The sequence below is a fragment of the Salvelinus fontinalis genome, chromosome 32 (assembly GCF_029448725.1).
Source record: "Salvelinus fontinalis isolate EN_2023a chromosome 32, ASM2944872v1, whole genome shotgun sequence".
NCBI classification, from domain to species: domain Eukaryota; kingdom Metazoa; phylum Chordata; class Actinopteri; order Salmoniformes; family Salmonidae; genus Salvelinus; species Salvelinus fontinalis.
In genome coordinates, this window is record NC_074696.1 from 6,754,196 (window position 1) to 6,777,468 (window position 23,273).

Consider the following 23,273-nt stretch of genomic DNA (forward strand, 5'->3'; position numbering starts at 1 on the left):
CATATTCATATCCAATATAAATAAGCTTCATTATAATGAAGGACAAAGCCGCTGTGGCTAAAGAAAAGTGAGATAACGACATAAACAATTACGGTTCAATTGTAATACTTCAATAATAAAACATGAATTTTTCAAACAGATTCAGTATATTTTCTGAAATATCAAGATTAACCAGTGATGAAAAAAAATATATATATATGAATAATTGTGTGGCAACTAAAAATGTCTGTATGTGGAACTGCATAAACTTTCTGTAAAACAGTTAGGGAATTGCGTTGTTGATTTAGAAGTATTCAAAGATTATCCGTTTGTGTTCAGTCTTTATCATCTGAAGGTTATCTGTTGAACCTTATCTGTACTTTGTAGAGAACATATCAAATTGGCCATATATTTGATAATCGTAGGATGTTTAGGTAAATGATTCAAAAGGCAGTCATTCATTAATTTGGGAAGGCAGCCTCACCAAATCCTTTTCCACCCAATAAATACACACACATGGCCCACACACACATTCTCCCGTTGCTCGCCATCTCCAATGTCTATCTATTTGCTGATAGAGGATAGTTATCACCAGGTCAAGAGATGGAACCACAGATACCAATGGGTAAAAGGTGAGCTTGCCAGTACCACTCATTCCCGCCACACAAAGAGTGACAGCACCAGAGAGAGAGCATGAGAGAGAGAGAGGGAGAGAGAGAGACAGAGAGAGACAGAGAGAGAGAGAGACAAAGAGAGACTAAAGGGCACAAGTGACTGTCACACACCTCTGCTGTCTCTTTCTGTGACTGACGACTACCCACTCAGGAAACATCTCTTGTTGTGGGAGCAGCAGATACCTAGTGGATATTACCTGCTTTCTCTAGGCTGAAACCTGATGAGCAGCATATACCTAGTGGAAATTATCTGCTTTCTCTAGGCTGAAACCTGATGAGCAGCATATACCTAGTGGAAATTATCTGCTTTCTCTAGGCTGAAACCTGATGAGCAGCAGATACCTAGTGGATATTACCTGCTTTCTCTAGGCTGATACCTGATCTCCACCTGATCCCCACAGCCTGCCAGCCGGCGACCATGAGGTTCCCCAAGCTGCCCAACCCAGGTCTGGAGGACCGGATCCCGTCCCACCAGGAACTGGAAAGGATGGAGAAAGAGGAGGCTGGGGACAGGCCCAAATGGGACAACAAGACCCAGTACATGCTGACCTGTGTGGGCTTCTGTGTGGGGCTGGGGAACGTGTGGAGGTTCCCTTACCTGTGTCAGAGCCATGGAGGAGGTAGGTTATGCTATACAGTTGGGGCTGGTTTCCCGGACACAGATTAAGCCCAGTCCTGGACAATATAACATGTTTAATGGGGCATTTTAATTGACAGTGCTTTTTAGTCCAAGACTAGGTTTATTTTGTGCCTGGGAAACCAGCCCTTGGAGAGTTGTGTGGGTTAAGGGTGAGGGTGTAGTAGAAGAATGAACGCTGAAAGTAATAAAAAAAATTGTTGATCCAGTGTATTTTAATGTGGTTGTTGATTACACTTAGGTCTGCACAATAATGACTCCTACATAGGACTACTGTAATGACTCCTACATATTGCCTACTGTAATGACTCTTACATAGACCTACTGTAATGACTCCTACATAGGACTACTGTAATGACTCCTACATAGGACTACTGTAATGACTCCTACATAGGACTACTGTAATGACTCCTACATAGGACTACTGTAATGACTCTTACATAGTCCTACTGTAATGACTCCTACATATTGTCTACTGTAATGACTCCTACATAGCCATACTGTAATGACTCCTACATAGGACTACTGCAATGACTCCTACATAGACCTACTGTAATGACTCCTACATAGACCTACTGTAATGACTCCTACATAGGACTACTGTAATGACTCCTACATATGACTACTGTAATGACTCCTACATATGACTACTGTAATGACTCCTACATAGGACTATTGTAATGACTCCTACTGTAGGAATGGTTCAGGTAACTGTAACAGAGCGATTCATTTCAAGAGCGTGAAACGTGTCAATAACTACATTTCTGGAGCTTTCTCATATTGGAACTGTAGAAATCACATAGAGCTTTAAAACAATATCTTAAAAGAGACGAACGTGTTTGTACTCTAACACTAGTTGATCCATATAAACAGATAGTTATTCAGTCATGGAAATTCAGAGATTTCAGTTAAAGGATAAAAGGGCCAGATGTTGTGTAGATTATTACCAATGATTCTAGCTAAGAACACTCATTCTAAAAATGTGAAAATTTAAAATTTAAAAAAATAAAAATGTGAAATTGAATTTTTTTTTTTTTTTTTTTTTTTTAAATACAAATATATTTCACAGCTGACTACGCAAAACCTTTACGTCCTCGTTGATCTCGTTTGGCAAGTTTTATCCCTCAAAATACATTTGAGAGGATAGTCTTACAGTGAAGTACATTATCTCTCTGGGAGAGGAGACAGGGGAAAGCGCCCAGTTAAAAACACCCCTCATAAAAACAGAAAGCGTTATGATGAGTTTACTACCACCATTTAGGGTGATTTTGGGTGAACTATGATCTAACACTCTTGTACTGTATGTGTGAATAGTGAACAGACGCTGTGACTGAACACACAGTGTTTTATAGCATCAACAGGTTCATGTAGAAATGATTCAGTTGTGCAACAAACCCACCGTTTCCATCCGCTGTCTGTGCGGGCTCACACCAGCAGGTGAAGAAGACGGATGTGGACGTCCTGGGTTGGCGTGGTTACCATGTGGTCTGCGGTTTGGAGGCCGGTTGGACGTACTGCCAAATAACATCAAAGCACCGACTTAATGCCACTGAGGCACAGAGTTATTACGTAATAGAAATATAGTGAATCTCACTTCGACTATTGGTCACTTCATACTGGGTATGTTGTGGTTCACAGGTGGTCAAGTTAATTACGCAGCGAAGGGAAGAATAGGGCTTGAAACAGGGAGAGACGACCTAAACATGTCCAATAAGAAATGCTTGTTTTTTGGACGGTTGCAAAAAGGTTTTGGTACGTTTTTCTACAGTGTGTTGTAATGAATATGACCCCTGCAGGGGGAACTGTTCATTTCAAGACCCACAGATAGAAGCAGAGAGTAAAACAACAACATTTCTCCAACATACAGTACAGCACATTCGGAGACTCCAGTGAGCTGAGGATGTGCAGGCTTTTGTTACAACCCAGCTCAAACCCAACTGATGAAACAAATCTACAGCAGTGTCTGTGATTACAAAGGCCTGCACACACCCCGTGACCCTCCAACACCAGAGTTAATCAACCCTGTGTCCCTCAACACCAGAGTTAATCAACTCTGTGTCCCTCTAACACCAGAGTTAATCAATTCTGTGTCCCTCAACACCAGAGTTAATCAACCCCGTGTCCCTCTAACACCAGAGTTAATCAATCCTGTGTCCCTCCAACACCCGAGTTAATCAACTCTGTGTCCCTCCAACACCAGAGTTAATCAACCCTGTGTCCCTCCAACACCCGAGTTAATCAACTCTGTGTCCCTCCAACACCAGAGTTAATCAAACTGTGTCCCTCCAACACCAGAGTTAATCAAACCTCTCTCTAACACCAGAGTTAATCAACCCTGTGTCCCTCCAACACCAGAGTTAATCAACCCTGTGTCCCTCCAACACCAGAGTTAATCAACCCTGTGTCCCTCCAATACCAGAGTTAATCAACCCTGTGTCTCTCCAACACCAGAGTTAATCAAACCTCTCTCCAACACCAGAGTTAATCAAACCTCTCTCCAACACCAGAGTTAATCAAACCTCCCTCTAACACCAGAGTTAATCCACCCTGTGTCCCTCCAACACCAGAGTTAATCAACCCTGTGTCCCTCCAACACCAAAGTTAATCAACCCTGTGTCCCTCCAACACCAGAGTTAATCAACCCTGTGTCCCTCCAACACCAGAGTTAATCAACCCTGTGTCCCTCCAACACCAGAGTTAATCAACCCTGTGTCCCTCCAACACCAGAGTTAATCCACCCTGTGTCCCTCCAAAACCAGAGTTAATCAACCCTGTGTCCCTCCAACACCAGAGTTAATCGACCCTGCGTCCCTCCAACACCAGAGTTAATCAACCCTGTGTCACTCCAACACCAGAGTTAATCAACGCTGTGTCCCTCCAACACCAGAGTTAATCAACCCTATGTCCCTCCAACACCAGAGTTAATCAATCCTGTGTCCCTCCAACACCAGAGTTAATCAACCCCGTGTCCCTCCAACACCAGAGTTAATCAATCCTGTGTCCCTCCAACACCAGAGTTAATCCACCCTGTGTCTCTCCATCACCAGAGTTAATCAACCCTGTGTCTCTCCAACATCAGAGTTAATCCACCCTGTGTCCCTCCAACACCAGAGTTAATCCACCCTGTGTCCCTCCAACACCAGAGTTAATCAACCCTGTGTCCCTCCAACACCAGAGCTAATCAACCCTGTGTCCTATCGTGGTAATTTCCTGTGTTACCAAATATGAGAGAGCAAACCACACACAAGTCAGAGTTATATTTTAAAGTCCATCTTTAGTTATATGAGCTTCACCATAGCCCTTTGACTCTCAGATCAATTCAGTCTCTATAAAATGATTTCTCTTAGAGTGCCTACAAAATAATTCTTAGTATCTTTTATAGCCAAGACACACCCCTCTCAACTCACATGACAAACCACAGATCTTAGGGACATTACAAATAACTTTTTTCTTGAAAGAGGAGTATCCCATAGCCAGTTAGCATTAGCTATAAATAATCGTTCAGTTTGGTCTCTTGGACGAGGTCCTCATTACCTCATCCAATGGCATGTATCAATTGTCAATTCTAGATACTCCCATCTCAAATACACCCCCTCTTCTCCCCACTCCTGGAGAAGCTCACTAAGGGAAGTGAACCTCTAGGTCATATACTATGAAAGATAAGTTCAACATCAGAGGGGTAATACAATGGTTCCAGACACTGCCATACTCCTCCCCCCAATGGGAAAAGGAGGGAGTGACTAGCGTACAGACATTGTGGAGACAACTAACTAGTTCCCCATTAATCACGCCATCCCTTCACATGGTTTAGGAATAGTTACAGTGTCACGTTCCTGACCGGTTTTCTGTTATTTTGTATGTGTTTGACGGTCAGGGCGTGAGTTTGGGTGGGTAGTCTATGTTATGTGTTTCTATGTTGGTTTAAGGGTGACCTGATATGGCTCTCAATTAGAGGCAGGTGGTTTTCATTTCCTCTGATTGAGAGCCATATTAAGGTAGGTGTTTTCACATTGTTGGCTGTGGGTGGTTGTCTCCTGTGTCAGTGTATGTTACGCCACACGGGACTGTTTCGGTTTTGTTTGTTCATTCGTTTTATGTAGTCAGTTTTCCTGTTCATGCGTTCTTCGTGTTTCATGTAAGTTCGTCGTCTAGGTCGTTTATTGTTTTGTAATTATTCAAGTGTTCGTCGTGTTTTCTGTTTTGTTCAATAAATATCATGTCGTATCACACCGCTGCGTCTTGGTTCAATCCATGCTCCTCCTCTTCGGATGAAGAGGAGGAGGAAATCCGTTACGTACAGACACATTCACATATGAACACAAGCCTGTCCTCTCCCCTCTCTGGGCCTCAAGTGACTGAGCCCTAGCTAAGAAGTGATAACTGCAACTGCCAACCCTATAGTCCAAAGGGAAACATTCTAATGACAAGTATCTCACAAGCATATGATGAACATAATACATCTTATCTATGTTACCCAACTAATTCTGATTAATCTACGACAGTCACTCCAACACCATAGTTAATAAACCTTAGTCAACACTAGTGTTTCCTAATCAGTGGGTGAGGACCCACCTTTAGGTCAAGGCTAGTGCATTGTGATAAATATGCACTTTGGATTTACCTTTATCCCTGAAATCTTCATGTTCGGTTGTGAGATCATTTCAATCATAATCCATTTCAAATGTAACAACTTTAAAAAGAAGAAAAATCAGCAAATAATTGGCATATGCATTACTCTTACAGAATTTCCACGTGGGCGAGAATATAGGACATTTGACATTAGGACAAAATTCTTGCAACCAATAAAATTGTATATATATATGGGGGATACAACCATCCCAGCTCTGCAGATTTTGCTGCGAGGAGACAGAATCATTAGATCATTTGTTTTGGTACTGTCTATATGTAGCTTGTTTTGGTACTGTCCATATGTAGCTTGTTTTGGTACTGTCCATATGTAGCTTGTTTTGGTACTGTCCATATGTAGCTTGTTTTGGTACTGTCCACATGTAGCTTGTTTTGGTACTGTCCATATGTAGCTTGTTTTGGTACTGTCTATATGTAGCTTGTTTTGGTACTGTCTATATGTAGCTTGTTTTGGTACTGTCCATATGTAGCTTGTTTTGGTACTGTCTATATGTAGCTTGTTTTGGTACTGTCTATATGTAACTTGTTTTGGTACTGTCCCCATGTAGCTTGTTTTGGTACTGTCTATATGTAGCTTGTTTTGGTACTGTCTATATGTAGCTTGTTTTGGTACTGTCCATATGTAGCTTGTTTTGGTACTGTCTATATGTAGCTTGTTTTGGTACTGTCTATATGTAGCTTGTTTTGGTACTGTCTATATGTAGCTTGTTTTGGTACTGTCTATATGTAGCTTGTTTTGGTACTGTCTATATGTAGCTTGTTTTGGTACTGTCCATATGTAGCTTGTTTTGGTACTGTCTATATGTAACTTGTTTTGGTACTGTCTATATGTAGCTTGTTTTGGTACTGTCTATATGTAGCTTGTTTTGGTACTGTCTATATGTAGCTTGTTTTGGTACTGTCTATATGTAGCTTGTTTTGGTACTGTCCCCATGTAGCTTGTTTTGGTACTGTCTATATGTAGCTTGTTTTGGTACTGTCTATATGTAGCTTGTTTTGGTACTGTCTATATGTAGCTTGTTTTGGTACTGTCTATATGTAACTTGTTTTGGTACTGTCTATATGTAGCTTGTTTTGGTACTGTCTATATGTAGCTTGTTTTGGTACTGTCTATATGTAGCTTGTTTTGGTACTGTCTATATGTAGCTTGTTTTGGTACTGTCCATATGTAGCTTGTTTTGGTACTGTCCATATGTAGCTTGTTTCTGGACGCAGGTTCAGGAATGGTTGAAGAAGGAAAACATTTACCTGGAGCTAACTCTGCACTGCTGGGTGATTTGAAAAGTCATAGTCAATTAAACAATAATATAATAATATTCTTAGCCAAAAACGAATGTAAAATATACTGTGTCCGTAACATGTATATAGTATGTATAACCTGGAAGTAGAAGCCTAAGTGTTGCTGTCCATTAGTTTACTCTAATTAGGAGAGAGGTGGGTAGGGTTAGGGGAAAATAATAAAGGAAAATATATTTGTTAATATATGTATGTATGTACAGTGTGTATATATACAAAACAAATATATATATAAGGGATTGGAAATGATGCAGACAATTACATTGATGGAATCTACAACCTAATCTGCACTTTTTAAACTGACCTACACCCCCCCCCCCCTCCCTCCAAAAATCAAAAATGAAAAAAATATTTGTTCTAAAATAAGAATAAAAAAATAATATAGGAGTTCCATTTGTCTTTGTGTTTCCTGTCGGTTGCAAAAGGGTTTTGGTACGTTTTTCTACAGTGTGTTCTAATGAATATGACCACAGTTCAGTCAGGCAGAGATCAACGAGGGCAGCTACGTAGCCTATCTATGTAGTAACACGTGTAAGACCTGTGGAGACCCTGTATAGACACACCCATGTTTATGTTTCCTTAGTGAGGACACCTATCAGCTATAGATTGTAGCGGCACGGTTGTAATTCATTTTTTAAAGTCAAATACAAGTCAAGTTCAAATGGCTGAGTCGTGTTCAAGTGTTTACGTAACGTTGGCTGTTCATCTTCAGCTATGTCGTGTCTTCCCTAACCTTGAGAGTTGTATTAGTTACATTTCACTGTCTATTCCGGGGGGGGGGGGGCAACAAAAGTATTTGTCTTCTGTTTCCATCTACAATGCCCACAGTGATGATGCTCTTTTCTACACAGACGATCATACCAAATTATTGCCTGATGGTCTTCTGAACTTCCCACTACCTTTCTGATGTAATTTCAGTCACTTCAAAAAATACTGTCTTCAGACTGAAATACTGTCAGACTGATTTGTAATAAACTGTCATAGAATATCAAAAAGTATCAACATGTTTCAAATGGGGTCGGAGGTCAGAAAAGGTTTGGGAACACCTGATGGGGTCGGAGGTCAGAAAAGGTTTAGGAACACCTGATGGGGTCGCAGCTCAGAAAAGGTTTGGGAAAACCTGATGGGGTCGGAGGTCAGAAAAAGGTTTGGGAACACCTGATGGGGTCGGAGGTCAGAAAAGGTTTGGGAAACACCTGATGGGGTCGGAGGTCAGAAAAAGGTTTGGGAACACCTGATGGGGTCGCAGGTCAAACACTCCAGGTCAAGACCAGAAAGATGTGGAGATTATAATTGAGACTAAACGTTTAGATAGATGTGGAGATTATAAATGAGACTAAACGTTTAGATAGATGTGGAGATTATAAATGAGACTAAACGTTCAGATAGATGTGGAGATTATAAATGAGACTAAACGTTTAGAAAGATGTGGAGATTATAAATGAGACTAAACGATTAGATAGATGTGGAGATTATAAATGAGACTAAACGTTTAGATAGATGTGGAGATTATAAATGAGACTAAACGTTTAGATAGATGTGGAGATTATAAATGAGACTAAACGTTTAGAAAGATGTGGAGATTATAAATGAGACTAAACGTTTAGAAAGATGTGGAGATTATAAATGAGACTAAACGTTTAGATAGATGTGGAGATTATAAATGAGACTAAACGTTTAGATAGATGTGGAGATTATAAATGAGACTAAACGTTTAGAAAGATGTGGAGATTATAAATGAGACTAAACGTTTAGAAAGATGTGGAGATTATAAATGAGACTAAACTTTTAGAAAGATGTGGAGATTATAAATGAGACTAAACGTTTAGATAGATGTGGAGATTATAAATGAGACTAAACGTTTAGATAGATGTGGAGATTATAAATGAGACTAAACGTTTAGATAGATGTGGAGATTATAAATGAGACTAAACGTTTAGAAAAATGTGGAGATTATAAATGAGACTAAACGTTTAGAAAGATGTGGAGATTATAAATGAGACTAAACGTTTAGAAAGATGTGGAGATTATAAATGAGACTAAACGTTTAGATAGATGTGGAGATTATAAATGAGACTAAACGTTTAGATAGATTTGGAAATTGTAATGGGTCTACAGTTTACTTTTAGATAGTATTGTCTTGTTAACACTCCATTGATCTCCCCTTCCGCATTTTCACCCCTCACTCCGTTTACACCCCCCACTCCGTTTACACCCCCCACTCCGTTTACACCCCCCACTCCGTTTACACCCCTCACCCAGTTTTCACCCCCCAACCAGTTTTCACCCCCCACTCCGTTTACACCCCCCACTCCGTTTACACCCCCCACTCCGTTTACACCCCTCACCCAGTTTACACCCCCCACTCCGTTTACACCCCCCACTCCGTTTACAACCACCACCTTATCTAGCTCTGTTTAGCTGCTGTCACATGGATACTCTTGATGGGGGACTGGACTTTCAGAGGTTACTCCCAGCCCCCGGCCAGGCTCTCTGTACCAGGCTCTCTGTAACAGGCTCTCTGTAACGGGCTCTCTGTAACGGGCTCTCTGTACCGGGCTCTCTGTACCGGGCTCTCTGTACCGGGCTCTCTGTACCGGGCTCTCTGTACCGGGCTCTCTGTACCGGGCTCTCTGTACCGGGCTCTCTGTACCGGGCTCTCCGTACCGGGCTCTCCGTACCGGGCTCTCCGTACCGGGCTCTCCGTACCGGGCTCTCCGTACCGGGCTCTCCGTACCAGGCTCTCCGTACCAGGCTCTCCGTACCAGGCTCTCCGTAACAGGCTCTCTGTACCAGGCTCTCTGTACCAGGCTCTCTGTACCAGGCTCTCTGTAACAGGCTCTCTGTACCAGGCTCTCTGTACCAGGCTCTCTGTACCAGGCTCTCCATAACAGGCTCTCTGTACCAGGCTCTCTGTACCAGGCTCTCTGTACCAGGCTCTCTGTACCAGGCTCTCTGTACCAGGCTCTCTGTACCGGGCTCTCTGTACCAGGCTCTCCATAACAGGCTCTCTGTACCAGGCTCTCCATAACAGGCTCTCTGTACCAGGCTCTCTGTACCAGGCTCTCTGTACCAGGCTCTCTGTACCAGGCTCTCCATAACAGGCTCTCTGTACCAGGCTCTCTGTACCAGGCTCTCTGTACCAGGCTCTCTGTACCAGGCTCTCTGTACCAGGCTCTCCATAACAGGCTCTCTGGACCAGGCTCTCTGTACCAGGCTCTCCATAACAGGCTCTCTGTACCAGGCTCTCTGTACCAGGCTCTCTGTACCAGGCTCTCTGTACCGGGCTCTCTGTACCAGGCTCTCTGTACCAGGCTCTCTGGACCAGGCTCTCTGGACCAGGCTCTCTGGACCAGGCTCTCCGTAACAGGCTCTCTGTACCAGGCTCTCTGTACCAGGCTCTCTGTACCAGGCTCTCTGGACCAGGCTCTCTGGACCAGGCTCTCTGTAACAGGCTCTCTGTACCAGGCTCTCTGTACCAGGCTCTCTGTAACAGGCTCTCTGTACCAGGCTCTCTGGACCAGGCTCTCTGGACCAGGCTCTCTGGACCAGGCTCTCTGGACCAGGCTCTCTGGACCAGGCTCTCCATAACAGGCTCTCTGTACCAGGCTCTCTGGACCAGGCTCTCTGGACCAGGCTCTCTGTACCAGGCTCTCTGTAACAGGCTCTCTGTACCAGGCTCTCTGGACCAGGCTCTCCGTAACAGGCTCTCTGTACCAGGCTCTCTGTACCAGGCTCTCTGGACCAGGCTCTCTGGACCAGGCTCTCTGGACCAGGCTCTCTGTACCAGGCTCTCTGTACCAGGCTCTCTGTACCAGGCTCTCTGTACCAGGCTCTCTGGACCAGGCTCTCTGGACCAGGCTCTCTGGACCAGGCTCTCTGGACCAGGCTCTCCGTAACAGGCTCTCTGTACCAGGCTCTCTGGACCAGGCTCTCTGTACCAGGCTCTCTGTACCAGGCTCTCTGTAACAGGCTCTCTGTACCAGGCTCTCTGTACCAGGCTCTCTGTACCAGGCTCTCTGTACCAGGCTCTCTGTACCAGGCTCTCTGTACCAGGCTCTCTGTACCAGGCTCTCTGTACCAGGCTCTCCGTACCAGGCTCTCTGTACCAGGCTCTCTGTACCAGGCTCTCTGTACCAGGCTCTCTGGACCAGGCTCTCCATAACAGGCTCTCTGGACCAGGCTCTCCATAACAGGCTCTCTGGACCAGGCTCTCCATAACAGGCTCTCTGTACCAGGCTCTCTGTACCAGGCTCTCTGTACTAGGCTCTCACAGAATTGCATCCCAAGTGGCACCCTATACTCTCCACAGTGCACTACCAGAGCCCTATGGGCCTTGGTCTAAAGTAAAGCCCTAAATAGGGAATAGGGTGCCTTAGGGTTCTGGTCTAAAGTAGTGGGAAAAGGGAAAAGTGTAAAAATAGCATGTTGTTCCATCTTGGCAGGGCTATTGACATTGATCAATCAATCAATCAAATTTATTTTATATAGCCCTTCGTACATCAGCTAATATCTCGAAGTGCTGTACAGAAACCCAGCCTAAAACCCCAAACAGCTAGTAATGCAGGTGTAGAAGCACGGTGGCTAGGAAAAACTCCCTAGAAATTGATGATTGTTACATTGATAAAGAATGATGAACACTCATCATATCATACAATACTATAATCATATAGCAGTAATATGTCATATAAGAATTTCATATGTCCCATAAAGAGGTCGTGGCAGACAATTAGACCACTCCAGGATGTCACAATGAAGGAAACACACCCCCGGGTGGGTTGCATCGACACGAGTTAACTCTTAAAATGACATACCTCAAAATCTAACTGCCTGTAGCTCAGGGCCAGAAGCAAGGATATGCATATTATTGATACCATTTGAAAGGAAACACTTTGAAGTTTGTAGAAATGTGAAATTAATGTAGGAGAATATAACACATTAGATCTTGTAAAAGATAATACAAAAGACAAAAAACATTCAATTTATTTTTTTATTTTGTTCAATCATCTTTGAAATGCAAGAGAAAGATCACAATGTATTATTCCAGCTTAGGCAAATGTTAGATTTTGGCCACTAGATGGCAGCAGTGCATGTGCAAAGTTTTAGACTGATCCAATGAACCATTGCATTTATTGCTTTTCTGTTCAAAATGTTGTATCAAGACTGCACAAATGTGCCTAATTTTGTTTATTAATAGTACCAGGGGTCTCTGTTTCTTTCCTAGCTCCTATCTTTCCCCCCCCCAGTCTCTGTTTCTTTCCTAGCTCCTATCTTTTCCCCCAGTCTGGTTCTTTCCTAGCTCCTATCTTTTCCCCCAGTCTCTGGTTCTTTCCTAGCTCCTATCTTTTCTCCCCCAGTCTCTGGTTCTTTCCTAGCTCCTATCTTTTCCCCCAGTCTCTGGTTCTTTCCTAGCTCCTATCTTTTTCCCCCAGTCTCTGGTTCTTTCCTAGCTCCTATCTTTTCTCCCCCAGTCTCTGGTTCTTTCCTAGCTCCTATCTTTTTCCCCCCAGTCTCTGGTTCTTTCCTAGCTCCTATATTTCCCCCCAGTCTCTGGTTCTTTCCTAGCTCCTATCTTTTTCCCCAGTCTCTGTTTCTTTCCTAGCTCCTATCTTTTTCCCCCAGTCTCTGGTTCTTTCCTAGCTCCTATCTTTCCCCCCCAGTCTCTGGTTCTTTCCTAGCTCCTATCTTTTTCTCCCAGTCTCTGGTTCTTTCCTAGCTCCTATCTTTCCCCCCCAGTCTCTGGTTCTTTCCTAGCTCCTATCTTTTTCTCCCAGTCTCTGTTTCTTTCCTAGCTCCTATCTTTTCCCCCAGTCTCTGGTTCTTTCCTAGCTCCTATCTTTTTCCCCCAGTCTCTGGTTCTTTCCTAGCTCCTATCTTTTCCCCCCAGTCTCTGGTTCTTTCCTAGCTCCTATCTTTTCCCCAGTCTCTGGTTCTTTCCTAGCTCCTATCTTTTCCCCCCAGTCTCTGGTTCTTTCCTAGCTCCTATCTTTTCCCCAGTCTCTGTTTCTTTCCTAGCTCCTATCCTTTTCCCCAGTCTCTGTTTCTTTCCTAGCTCCTATCTTTCCCCCCGTCTCTGTTTCTTTCCTAGCTCCTATCTTTTCCCCCAGTCTCTGTTTCTTTCCTAGCTCCTATCTTTTTCACCCCAGTCTCTGGTTCTTTCCTAGCTCCTATCTTTTCCCCCAGTCTCTGTTTCTTTCCTAGCTCCTATCTTTTCCCCCCAGTCTCTGGTTCTTTCCTAGCTCCTATCTTTTCCCCAGTCTCTGGTTCTTTCCTAGCTCCTATCTTTTCCCCCCAGTCTCTGGTTCTTTCCTAGCTCCTATCTTTTCCCCAGTCTCTGTTTCTTTCCTAGCTCCTATCCTTTTCCCCAGTCTCTGTTTCTTTCCTAGCTCCTATCTTTCCCCCCAGTCTCTGTTTCTTTCCTAGCTCCTATCTTCCCCACCCCCCCCCCAGTCTCTGGTTCTTTCCTAGCTCCTATCTTTTCCCCCAGTCTCTGTTTCTTTCCTAGCTCCTATCTTTTCCCCCAGTCTCTGTTTCTTTCCTAGCTCCTATCTTTTTCCCCCCAGTCTCTGTTTCTTTCCTAGCTCCTATCCTTTTCCCCAGTCTCTGTTTCTTTCCTAGCTCCTATCTTTTTCCCCAGTCTCTGGTTCTTTCCTAGCTCCTATCTTTTCCCCCAGTCTCTGGTTCTTTCCTAGCTCCTATCTTTTCCCCCAGTCTCTGGTTCTTTCCTAGCTCCTATCTTTTTCCCCAGTCTCTGGTTCTTTCCTAGCTCCTATCTTTTCCCCAGTCTCTGTTTCTTTCCTAGCTCCTATCTTTTTTCCCCCCAGCCTCTGGTTCTTTCCTAGCTCCTATCTTTTCCTCCCAGTCTCTGGTTCTTTCCTAGCCCACCTGGGTTTGACCCTGGCCTGTCCTGACACTGAATCCACCCGCCTGACCACTCCGCCTGTTCTGACCTCGAGACTGCCTATCCCCTGGTACCGTTTGGACTCGGACCTGGTCACTGAACCCCTGCCTGTCCTGACCACGAACCTACCTATCCCCTGGTACTGTTTGGACTCGGACCTGTTCACTGAACCCCTGCCTGTCCTGACCACGAACCTGCCTATCCCCTGGTACTGTTTGGTCTCGGACCTGTTCACTGAACCCCTGCCTGTCCTGACCACGAACCTACCTATCCCCTAGTACTGTTTGGACTCGGACCTGTTCACTGAACCCCTGCCTGTCCTGACCACGAACCTACCTATCCCCTAGTACTGTTTGGACTCGGACCTGGTTTATAAGCTCTCGCCTGTCCCCGACCTGCCGTTTGCCTGCTCCCTTTTGTTATGATAAATATCGGAGCTCAACCATCCTGTGTCTGCATTTGAGTCTCCCCCTATGCCCTTATATGTTGTTCAGGTTCAGATTGTTTAATAGTCACATGTACAGTGTTGGAGGTGTGATTGCAGGGTACAGTGAAAATATTAGGTTTCCAGCTCCAACATTGCAGGACTAGTGAAATAAAAGAATGAGAATGGTAATTTGAAAAAAATAGAAATAATACTGTATAATAATAACTGTGGCAGTGATGAATAAAAACATGCTTGTTGCCGTGGAGACAGAGTAAAGACTGTCCAGGGGTTGAATGGCCAAAAGGGGGGGGACAGCTGTGTGATGACCTTGTGTGTGTACTTTACTGACTTTAATAGCCTGATACCAGAACTTGGCTTCAGTACATACAGATCTGGAATCAGGCTTTTTATGATACCTGTCATTCCTATTTTTATATCTCACATTCCCAGGAGCGTTTATGATCCCGTTCCTGATCCTGCTGGTTCTGGAGGGGATTCCACTGCTGCACCTGGAGTTTGCTATCGGACAGCGCCTCAGGAGTGGCAGTGTGGGAGTGTGGACGGCCATTAACCCACATCTGACTGGTGTTGGTGAGTCCAACAGAAACAGTAGAAATCCCTGCGTACTGTTGTTAGAGAAGTATGTAGTTAAACGTCCGATGTCAAAAAAAAGAAAGTTCTGCGGTCTTCGATGTGACATTATCATAATTGTAGAGTATCTATCTTCTCCTTCTTATGGCCTTCATCCAAAATGGCCTCCTATTCCCTACATAGTGAACTATTTTGACCAGAGGCCCAGGAGGATGGGCTCATTGTAATGGCTGGAATGGAATACATGGATCGAATCAAACACATCAAACATATGGAAACCACATGTTTGACTCCATTCCATCAATTCCATGACATCCATTACAATGAGCCCATCCTTCTATTGCTCCTCCGATTAGCCTCCTCTGGCCTCGGGCACCACTTATATGTGGTGATATCTGGAATGATTGTGTCCTACAGGCATCGCTTCCTTGTTAGTCTCCTTTCTGGTGGGTATGTACTACAACACTATAATCGCCTGGGTGATGTGGTACTTCTTCAACTCCTTCCAGAACCCTCTGCCATGGAGTCAGTGTCCTGTCAATGCCAACCTGACAGGTATGTTCATATTCTGCATGGATTTAAAGTCACTGTTAACTAAAAAAATCAAATTTTCTCAAATGTTTTTAAGACCTCAAAAGGGGTCTAATGATGAAATGTTCAGGGTCCTTATCTTATGAGGCATCTAGCTGGATCTACAGAAGTCAATATCAGGCTAATGCTGCTGGACTGGCATTTGGGCTTGACAGTGTTTTTGCTGCCCCCTGTAGGTCTGATCTCAGAATGCTGCTGGACTGGCCTTTGGGTTAAACAGTGTTTTTGCTGCCCTCTGTAGGTTTGGTCTCAGAATGCGCCCGGAGTTCCCCAGTGGATTATTTCTGGTACAGAGACACACTCAACACGTCCACATCCATTGGGGACTCTGGAGGACTGCAGTGGTGGATGGTGTTGTGTCTACTGTGTGCCTGGCTGCTGTTGTACGTCTGCTGCCTTCGTGGCATTGAGACCACTGGCAAGGTACGATACCCGGTCCCATTGAGACCACTGGAAAGGTACGATACCCGGTCCCATTGAGACCACTGGCAAGGTACGTTACCCGGTCCCATTGAGACCACTGGAAAGGTACGATACCCGGTCCCATTGAGACCACTGGAAAGGTACGATACCCGGTCCCATTGAGACCACTGGAAAGGTACGATACCCGGTCCCATTGAGACCACTGGCAAGGTACGTTACCCGGTCCCATTGAGACCACTGGAAAGGTACGATACCCGGTCCCATTGAGACCACTGGAAAGGTACGATACCCGGTCCCATTGAGACCACTGGCAAGGTACGTTACCCGGTCCCATTGAGACCACTAGCAAGGTACGATACCCGGTCCCATTGAGACCACTGGCAAGGTACGTTACCCGGTCCCATTGAGACCACTGGCAAGGTACGATACCCGGTCCCATTGAGACCACTGGCAAGGTACAATACCCGGTCCCATTGAGACCACTGGCAAGGTACGTTACTCGGTCCCATTGAGACCACTGGCAAGGTACGATACCCGGTCCCATTGAGACCACTGGCAAGGTACAATACCCGGTCCCATTGAGACCACTGGCAAGGTACGTTACCCGGTCCCATTGAGACCACTGGCTAGGTACAATACCCGGTCCCATTGAGACCACTGGCAAGGTACAATACCCGGTCCCATTGAGACCACTGGCAAGGTACGTTACCCGGTCCCATTGAGACCACTGGCAAGGTACAATACCCGGTCCCATTGAGACCACTGGCAAGGTACGATACCCGGTCCCATTGAGACCACTGGCAAGGTACAATACACCATCTCTTCTGGTTCCGTTCAGACAGGATTCTAGACTTAGTTGGAAGCGTTTTCCACAACATGGTATTTATTTAACATTTTAGTGTTATTTATTGGATAGGAAAGTAGTGCATAGTTCACCTCATCGATGACAAGGTGATTCTACCCTCTCTGTCATCACAGGCAGTGTACGTAACATCCACTCTGCCATACGTGGTCCTCACCATCTTCCTGATCAGAGGACTGACTCTCAAAGGTTCTCTGGATGGAATCAAGTTCCTCTTCACACCTGATGTACGTATTTCCTCTCAAAGTGACAGTTCAACCCCAAAATCAAAGTTTCTCAGATGTTTTCAGGTATGATATCCCTTTGTTGTGTGGCAGTATACATTGATGATTGTCTTGTCCTAGCTAAATGAGTTGATGAACCCGTCTACCTGGCTGGATGCAGGCGCCCAGGTGTTCTACTCTTTCTCCTTGGCCTTTGGAGGTCTCATCTCCTTCTCCAGCTACAACTCTGTACAGTAAGTGACCAAAGAGTTATCGACGACTTCGTTCCAAACGGGACCCTATTCCCTACTACATACAGCACTGCTTTTGGCCAGAACCCTATAAGACCTGGTCAAGAAGAGTTCACTATGTAGTAGGGAATTTGGGACGCAATCCTATATTTACACATAGTGATAGACACATCTATCTGGACTCTTCAATGGACTCCGCTCTTCTGTTTCTCCAGCAACAACTGTGAGCAGGATGCCGTGATCATCTCCTTCATCAACGGCTTCACATCAGTCTACGCTGCTACTGTCATCTACTCTATCATAGGCTTCAGGGCCACAGAGAGGTTCGACGACTGTCTCGAAGGGTACGTGTTTTCATTCAGGCTACGTTGGGGCTCTGAGCTTTGCTGTTTTTTAGGCCAGGACTCAGGTTTTAGTCTGTTTCCGGGAAAGAAACGGCACTGAATGGACGAAGAGAACTGTCTCAAAACAATGATAATTTCGTTATGATGTTTTGCTTGTCTTGATATTCTGCAACGTGCATTGCTAGCGAATTCTAGCACGTAGTGGCCTTGTGGTTTGGTGTATTATTGATTAGTGTTGTGTATTATTGATTAGTGTTGTGTATTATTGATTAGTGTTGTGTATTATTGATTAGTGTTGTGTATTATTGTTGTTGTGTATTATTGATTATTGATTAGTGTTGTGTATTATTGATTAGTGTTGTGTATTATTGAGTAGTGTTGTGTATTATTGATTAGTGTTGTGTATTATTGTTGTTGTGTATTATTGATTATTGTTGTGTATTATTGATTAGTGTTGTGTATTATTGTTGTTGTGTATTATTGATTATTGATTAGTGTTGTGTATTATTATTGTTGTGTATTATTGATTATTGATTAGTGTTGTGTATTATTGTTGTTGTGTATTATTGATTATTGATTAGTGTTGTGTATTATTGTTTGGGCAAATGGTTAAACCTGATAAACAGTTCGTACTCGACCTACCTCAATCTCAACCTTACTGTCTCTGTGCGTTGTCCCATACAGAAACATCTTGGACCTACCTCAATCTCAACCTTACTGTCTCTGTGTGTTGTCCCATACAGAAACATCTTGGACCTACCTCAATCTCAACCTTACTGTCTCTGTGTGTTGTCCCATACAGAAACATCTTGGACCTACCTCAATCTCAACCTTACTGTCTCTGTGTGTTGTCCCATATAGAAACATCTTGGACCTACCTCAATCTCAACCTTACTGTCTCTGTGTGTTGTCCCATACAGAAACATCTTGGCCCTGTTGAATACTTTCAACCTTCCTGAGGGCAACATCACAGAAGGCAACTATGCAGAATCCCTGCAGAATCTAAACGGCACCTTCCCAGAGATCATCCGGAGTCTGGACCTCAAAACCTGCGACTTGCAAACTTTCCTCAGTCAGGTAGTGAAATGTCAAACTTTCCTCAGTCAGGTATTGAAATGTCAAACTTTCCTCAGTCAGGTATTGAAATGTCAAACTTTCCTCAGTCAGGTAGTGAAATGTCAAACTTTCCTCAGTCAGGTATTGAAATGTCAGACTTTCCTCAGTCAGGTAGTGAAATGTCAGACTTTCCTCAGTCAGGTAGTGAAATGTCAGACTTTCCTCAGTCGGGTAGTGAAACGTCAGACTTTCCTCAGTCGGGTAGTGAAACGTCAGACTTTCCTCAGTCAGGTAGTGAAACGTCAGACTTTCCTCAGTCAGGTAGTGAAACGTCAGACTTTCCTCAGTCAGGTAGTGAAACGTCAGACTTTCCTCAGTCAGGTAGTGAAATGTCAGACTTTCCTCAGTCAGGTAGTGAAATGTCAGACTTTCCTCAGTGATGTATGGTCGGTCACCAGAAATGAAAAGCCTTTCACCCCATTTCAATTGCCGACATGTTAGTCATGGCAACATGGAGAAAAGTATGCCAAACTCTTTACTGTTTATCTATGGATCTGTTTTTAGTCATGTTTGCCCTGACGGTGAGTCATTGTCTTCCAATAGGGTGTGGAGGGAACTGGTCTGGCCTTTATCGTGTTCACAGAGGCCATCACCAAGATGCCTGTCTCTCCTCTCTGGTCCATCCTGTTCTTCATCATGCTCTTCTGTCTGGGACTGTCCACCATGTTTGGCAGCATAGAAGGAACGGTGGTGCCTCTTCAGGATCTCAACATCTTCCCTAAACGGTGGCCTAAGGAGGCGATCACTGGTAAATAACTTTGCTCTAATCAATTGAGACCCGGGATATCGATGGACGCATGGCGCAATATACATTTCCAATGAAGGGGTCTCTATCTCCTGTCCTGGTGAGCTTAGTGCTGGGCTGGAACAAACACCTGCACATGCAGTAGCTCTCCAGGACTAAAGATGAAGACCACTGGTCAAATGTTCCTTGAAGAAATAACTCAGCGTTTGTGTCTTCTGTTTCAGGTATTGTCTGTCTGGTGTCATTCATCATTGCCCTGATATTTGCTCAGAGTTCTGGTAACTACTGGCTGGCTCTGTTCGACAGCTTTGCCGGCTCCATCCCTCTCCTAGTCATCGCCTTCTGTGAGATGATAGCTGTGGTCTACATCTATGGCATAGACAGGTGAGTGTTCGCCTCCTCTTCCTCCCCGATCCACCACAACCTTTTTGAGGCATTAGCCACCACAGAAATCAATCCAAGTAGCTGTGAATTTTGGCAACAGCTAACTAACTAATGTATGTCCATCTTAATGATGCCAAAGTTGGTAGCCTCATTAACCCAGCCTGATCTTGCAAGCTCATGTTCTGTTCGACTTCTCTTGATATGTGAAGTGAATCAAAATGTGAGATTCCAAGATAAGGCTGGTTTAACGAGGCTACAAAGTTGGCATGTAAATGTAGTAACCAAAGGTTAATGCTGCACCCAATTGCTTGTGTTCCTGATGAGCGTCAAACAGTGATCGGTTCAAGAGAGGTCTGAAACTGATGCGTACGTTTTGTCTCTCCTCGTCCCCCCTAAAGCCCCCCCCCCCAGCCTCTCCTCGTCCCCCCTAAAGCCCCCCCCCAGCATCTCCTCGTCCCCCCTAAAGCCCCCCCCCCCCCCCAGCCTCTCCTCGTCCCCCCTAAAGCCCCCACCCAGCCTCTCCAACATGTCTGCATTTGTCTGTGTCAGAGGGGTTGAGTACAGCAGGAGACACATGTCCTTCCTCCATGAGTTAATGAAGTCTTCTTCTACAGGTTTAACGCAGACATAGAGTTCATGATTGGTCACAAGCCCAACCTGTTCTGGCAGGTGACCTGGAGGTTCGTCAGCCCTTTAATCGTCTTAGTAATCTTCGTCTTCTACTTCGTCACCAAAGTCAGCTCCAACGTCACCTACATCGCCTGGAATCCAAGCTCGGTAATGTTTCTCCACTACGTTCAAATCTGTTTGCCGTATTGATACAGCGTCTCAGAGTAGGATTACTGATCTATGATCAGTTTTACCTTTTGAGATCACAACAAACACGATAACATGGACAGGAAGGAGCTGATCCTAGATCTGCACTCCAACTCTAAGACACTTAATGAATACGGACCCAAGTTCTAATCCCTCCCAGATGATAACCTATTGTGTAACTGAACACTAGGTGTTGCTAGACTACGCCACCCCCTTGGTTTGAAACAGGAGTCAAGGGGAACTAAACCTGTCACATATAGTAGTATATTTTTTCTTTCTCGATATTAATAATAATAACTGATAGCATTAATATAGTGCTTTTCCAGATGTCAAACCGCTGTAAGAGGAGAAACTCCCCTCATCCACCACCAACGTGTAGCATGCTAGAGCGTCCTTCTCACAGACTTATTTCCCATCTCTGTGATCTGCAGGAGGACTTCCCCACTCTGGAGGTGCTGGAGTATCCTGCTTGGATTTACGTCATCATCTTTATCCTGGCAGGAATCCCCAGTCTGGTGGTGCCAGGCACGGCCCTATTCAAACTCATACAGAGACGTTGCTCCGACAAAAATGTCTACGGGGCAGAAGTCGACACGGTCTCTGCCAAAGTTCAGATGTATACTACGGAAATGTCGTAGAATTACCACACAGCCAACATCATATGGGACAACACTATGACACAACACTGGAGTTTAAAAAAGTAGAGTAAACATCCAAAATGATTGGTCCCCCCCCAAAAAAGGTTTGAGGTCAATTCCATTTTAATTAAGTCATTCCAGTAAATTTAACAATTGAAAAAAAAAACTGTTTATAAATGGGCACCTGAATTTACCGAATTGAAATGGGATCGACCGTAACCCTTTTAGGTTATGACGCAAAGGAAACCGTTTTTAAGAACATCCAGGAATATATATGAAATTGTCTGCAATGTCTCTTGGTCATTCCACAAAGACCACACCAGTGCAATGACACTGTTAGCTGTATTTCTCTATGTGATCATCTGTAATTTCACTGATATTTCTGTAAGAGGGGTTTTGTTGTTTTGTTTCGGGTTTCGGGTGCAACGAAACACCCACATACCATCAGATAATGGTAGAATTGTCTTATTGTTGCATTCTGGAATGACATGTTCTTATGAATTATGGTGCAGAATGTACAGATTAATTCATGTGAATATAGTGTTATTATAATAGATTATCAAAACATATTTAGAACAAATATTGGCAAATTGTTTCTGTGTATGCTATTTTAACGTATTAACCAATGATATCAGGCCACACCCGGCCATGATTACAGACACCTTTGTGTGTCCTTTGACACTGTATAAACTAGTCACCCCGCAGGGTTTGTGATTATACCCTGACGAAGACCACTTGTCTGCCAAAACGTTGAATATTAACTTATTAAATTATTGCATCTGAGCTCCTAGAGTTTGAGTCTCTCCTTTCATTTTTTTCAAGTGAAATACATTGTTTGCCTATGTTTTGTTAGGTTCTAAATTAACCTATTAAAACTTACTTGAGCTCAAACCAAGTTTATTCCCCCAGTTGGATCGATACAGCTGCATAAGACGAGGAACATATTCACACAAGCACTGATATTTAACCCTTTCCCCTATGCTGAGTCTCCTCCTTACACATCTGAACAGCCAATACACCTCTGTTGCTGTCCAGAAGATTAGTGATATATGTTCTCCCACAATTCATCTAACCTGACCTCTGCCCCAAATTCCTCACTCCTCCCCCCAACTCACGGCTGTCATGGTGACTCGTACCAGACTGTGTCTCTTCTCAGACTTCTTCTTCTTCAGACTGTGTCTCTTCTCCTCCCAGAGGATCCCTGATGTCTGACAATAACATATCCGGACAGAGTGTTATACTTTCCCCTCTTTCCCTCAGTGACATGAATAAGTATATTTCAAAGGATGTGTGAGAAAATCATTGAAGCAGTATGTTGCATTGGAGCAGTATATTTCAAAGGATGTGTGAGAAAATCATTGAAGCAGTATGTTGCATTGGAGCAGTATATTTCAAAGGATGTGTGAGAAAAATCATTGAAGCAGTATGTTGCATTGGAGCAGTATATTTCAAAGGATGTGTGAGAAAATCATTGAAGCAGTATGTTGCATTGGAGCAGTATATTTCAAAGGATGTGTGAGAAAATCATTGAAGCAGTATGTTGCATTGGAGCAGTATATTTCAAAGGATGTGTGAGAAAAATCATTGGAGCAGTATATTTCAAAGGATGTGTGAGAAAAATCATTGGAGCAGTATATTTCAAAGGATGTGTGAGAAAAATCATTGGAGCAGTATATTTCAAAGGATGTGTGAGAAAAATCATTGGAGCAGTATATTTCAAAGGATGTGTGAGAAAAATCATTGGAGCA

At 44.0% G+C, this 23,273-nt stretch overlaps 1 protein-coding gene across 1 annotated transcript; it reads left to right on the forward strand.

Annotated features, from left to right (window-relative positions):
- Positions 1–764: 764 nt before the first annotated feature.
- LOC129830657 (sodium-dependent neutral amino acid transporter B(0)AT1-like) lies at positions 765–21,726 on the forward strand. The gene is made up of 12 exons (XM_055893252.1): positions 765–1,273; positions 15,012–15,152; positions 15,570–15,707; positions 15,985–16,166; positions 17,145–17,255; positions 17,373–17,485; positions 17,698–17,826; positions 18,747–18,903; positions 19,486–19,690; positions 19,912–20,071; positions 20,686–20,848; positions 21,319–21,726. The coding sequence occupies exons 1-12, from the start codon at positions 1,072–1,074 to the stop codon at positions 21,523–21,525; spliced, it is 1,908 nt and encodes a 635-aa protein (XP_055749227.1). The 5' UTR covers positions 765–1,071; the 3' UTR covers positions 21,526–21,726.
- The last annotated feature ends 1,547 nt before the right edge of the window (positions 21,727–23,273 follow it).

Coding starts and splice junctions, on each gene's coding strand:
- LOC129830657 (XM_055893252.1), top strand. CDS start 1,072: ATGAGGTTCCCCAAGCTGCCCAACCCAGGTCTGGAGGACCGGATCCCG. Junction 1,274..15,011: donor GTGTCAGAGCCATGGAGGAG/GTAGGTTATGCT, acceptor TCACATTCCCAG/GAGCGTTTATGATCCCGTTC. Junction 15,153..15,569: donor CCCACATCTGACTGGTGTTG/GTGAGTCCAACA, acceptor TGTGTCCTACAG/GCATCGCTTCCTTGTTAGTC.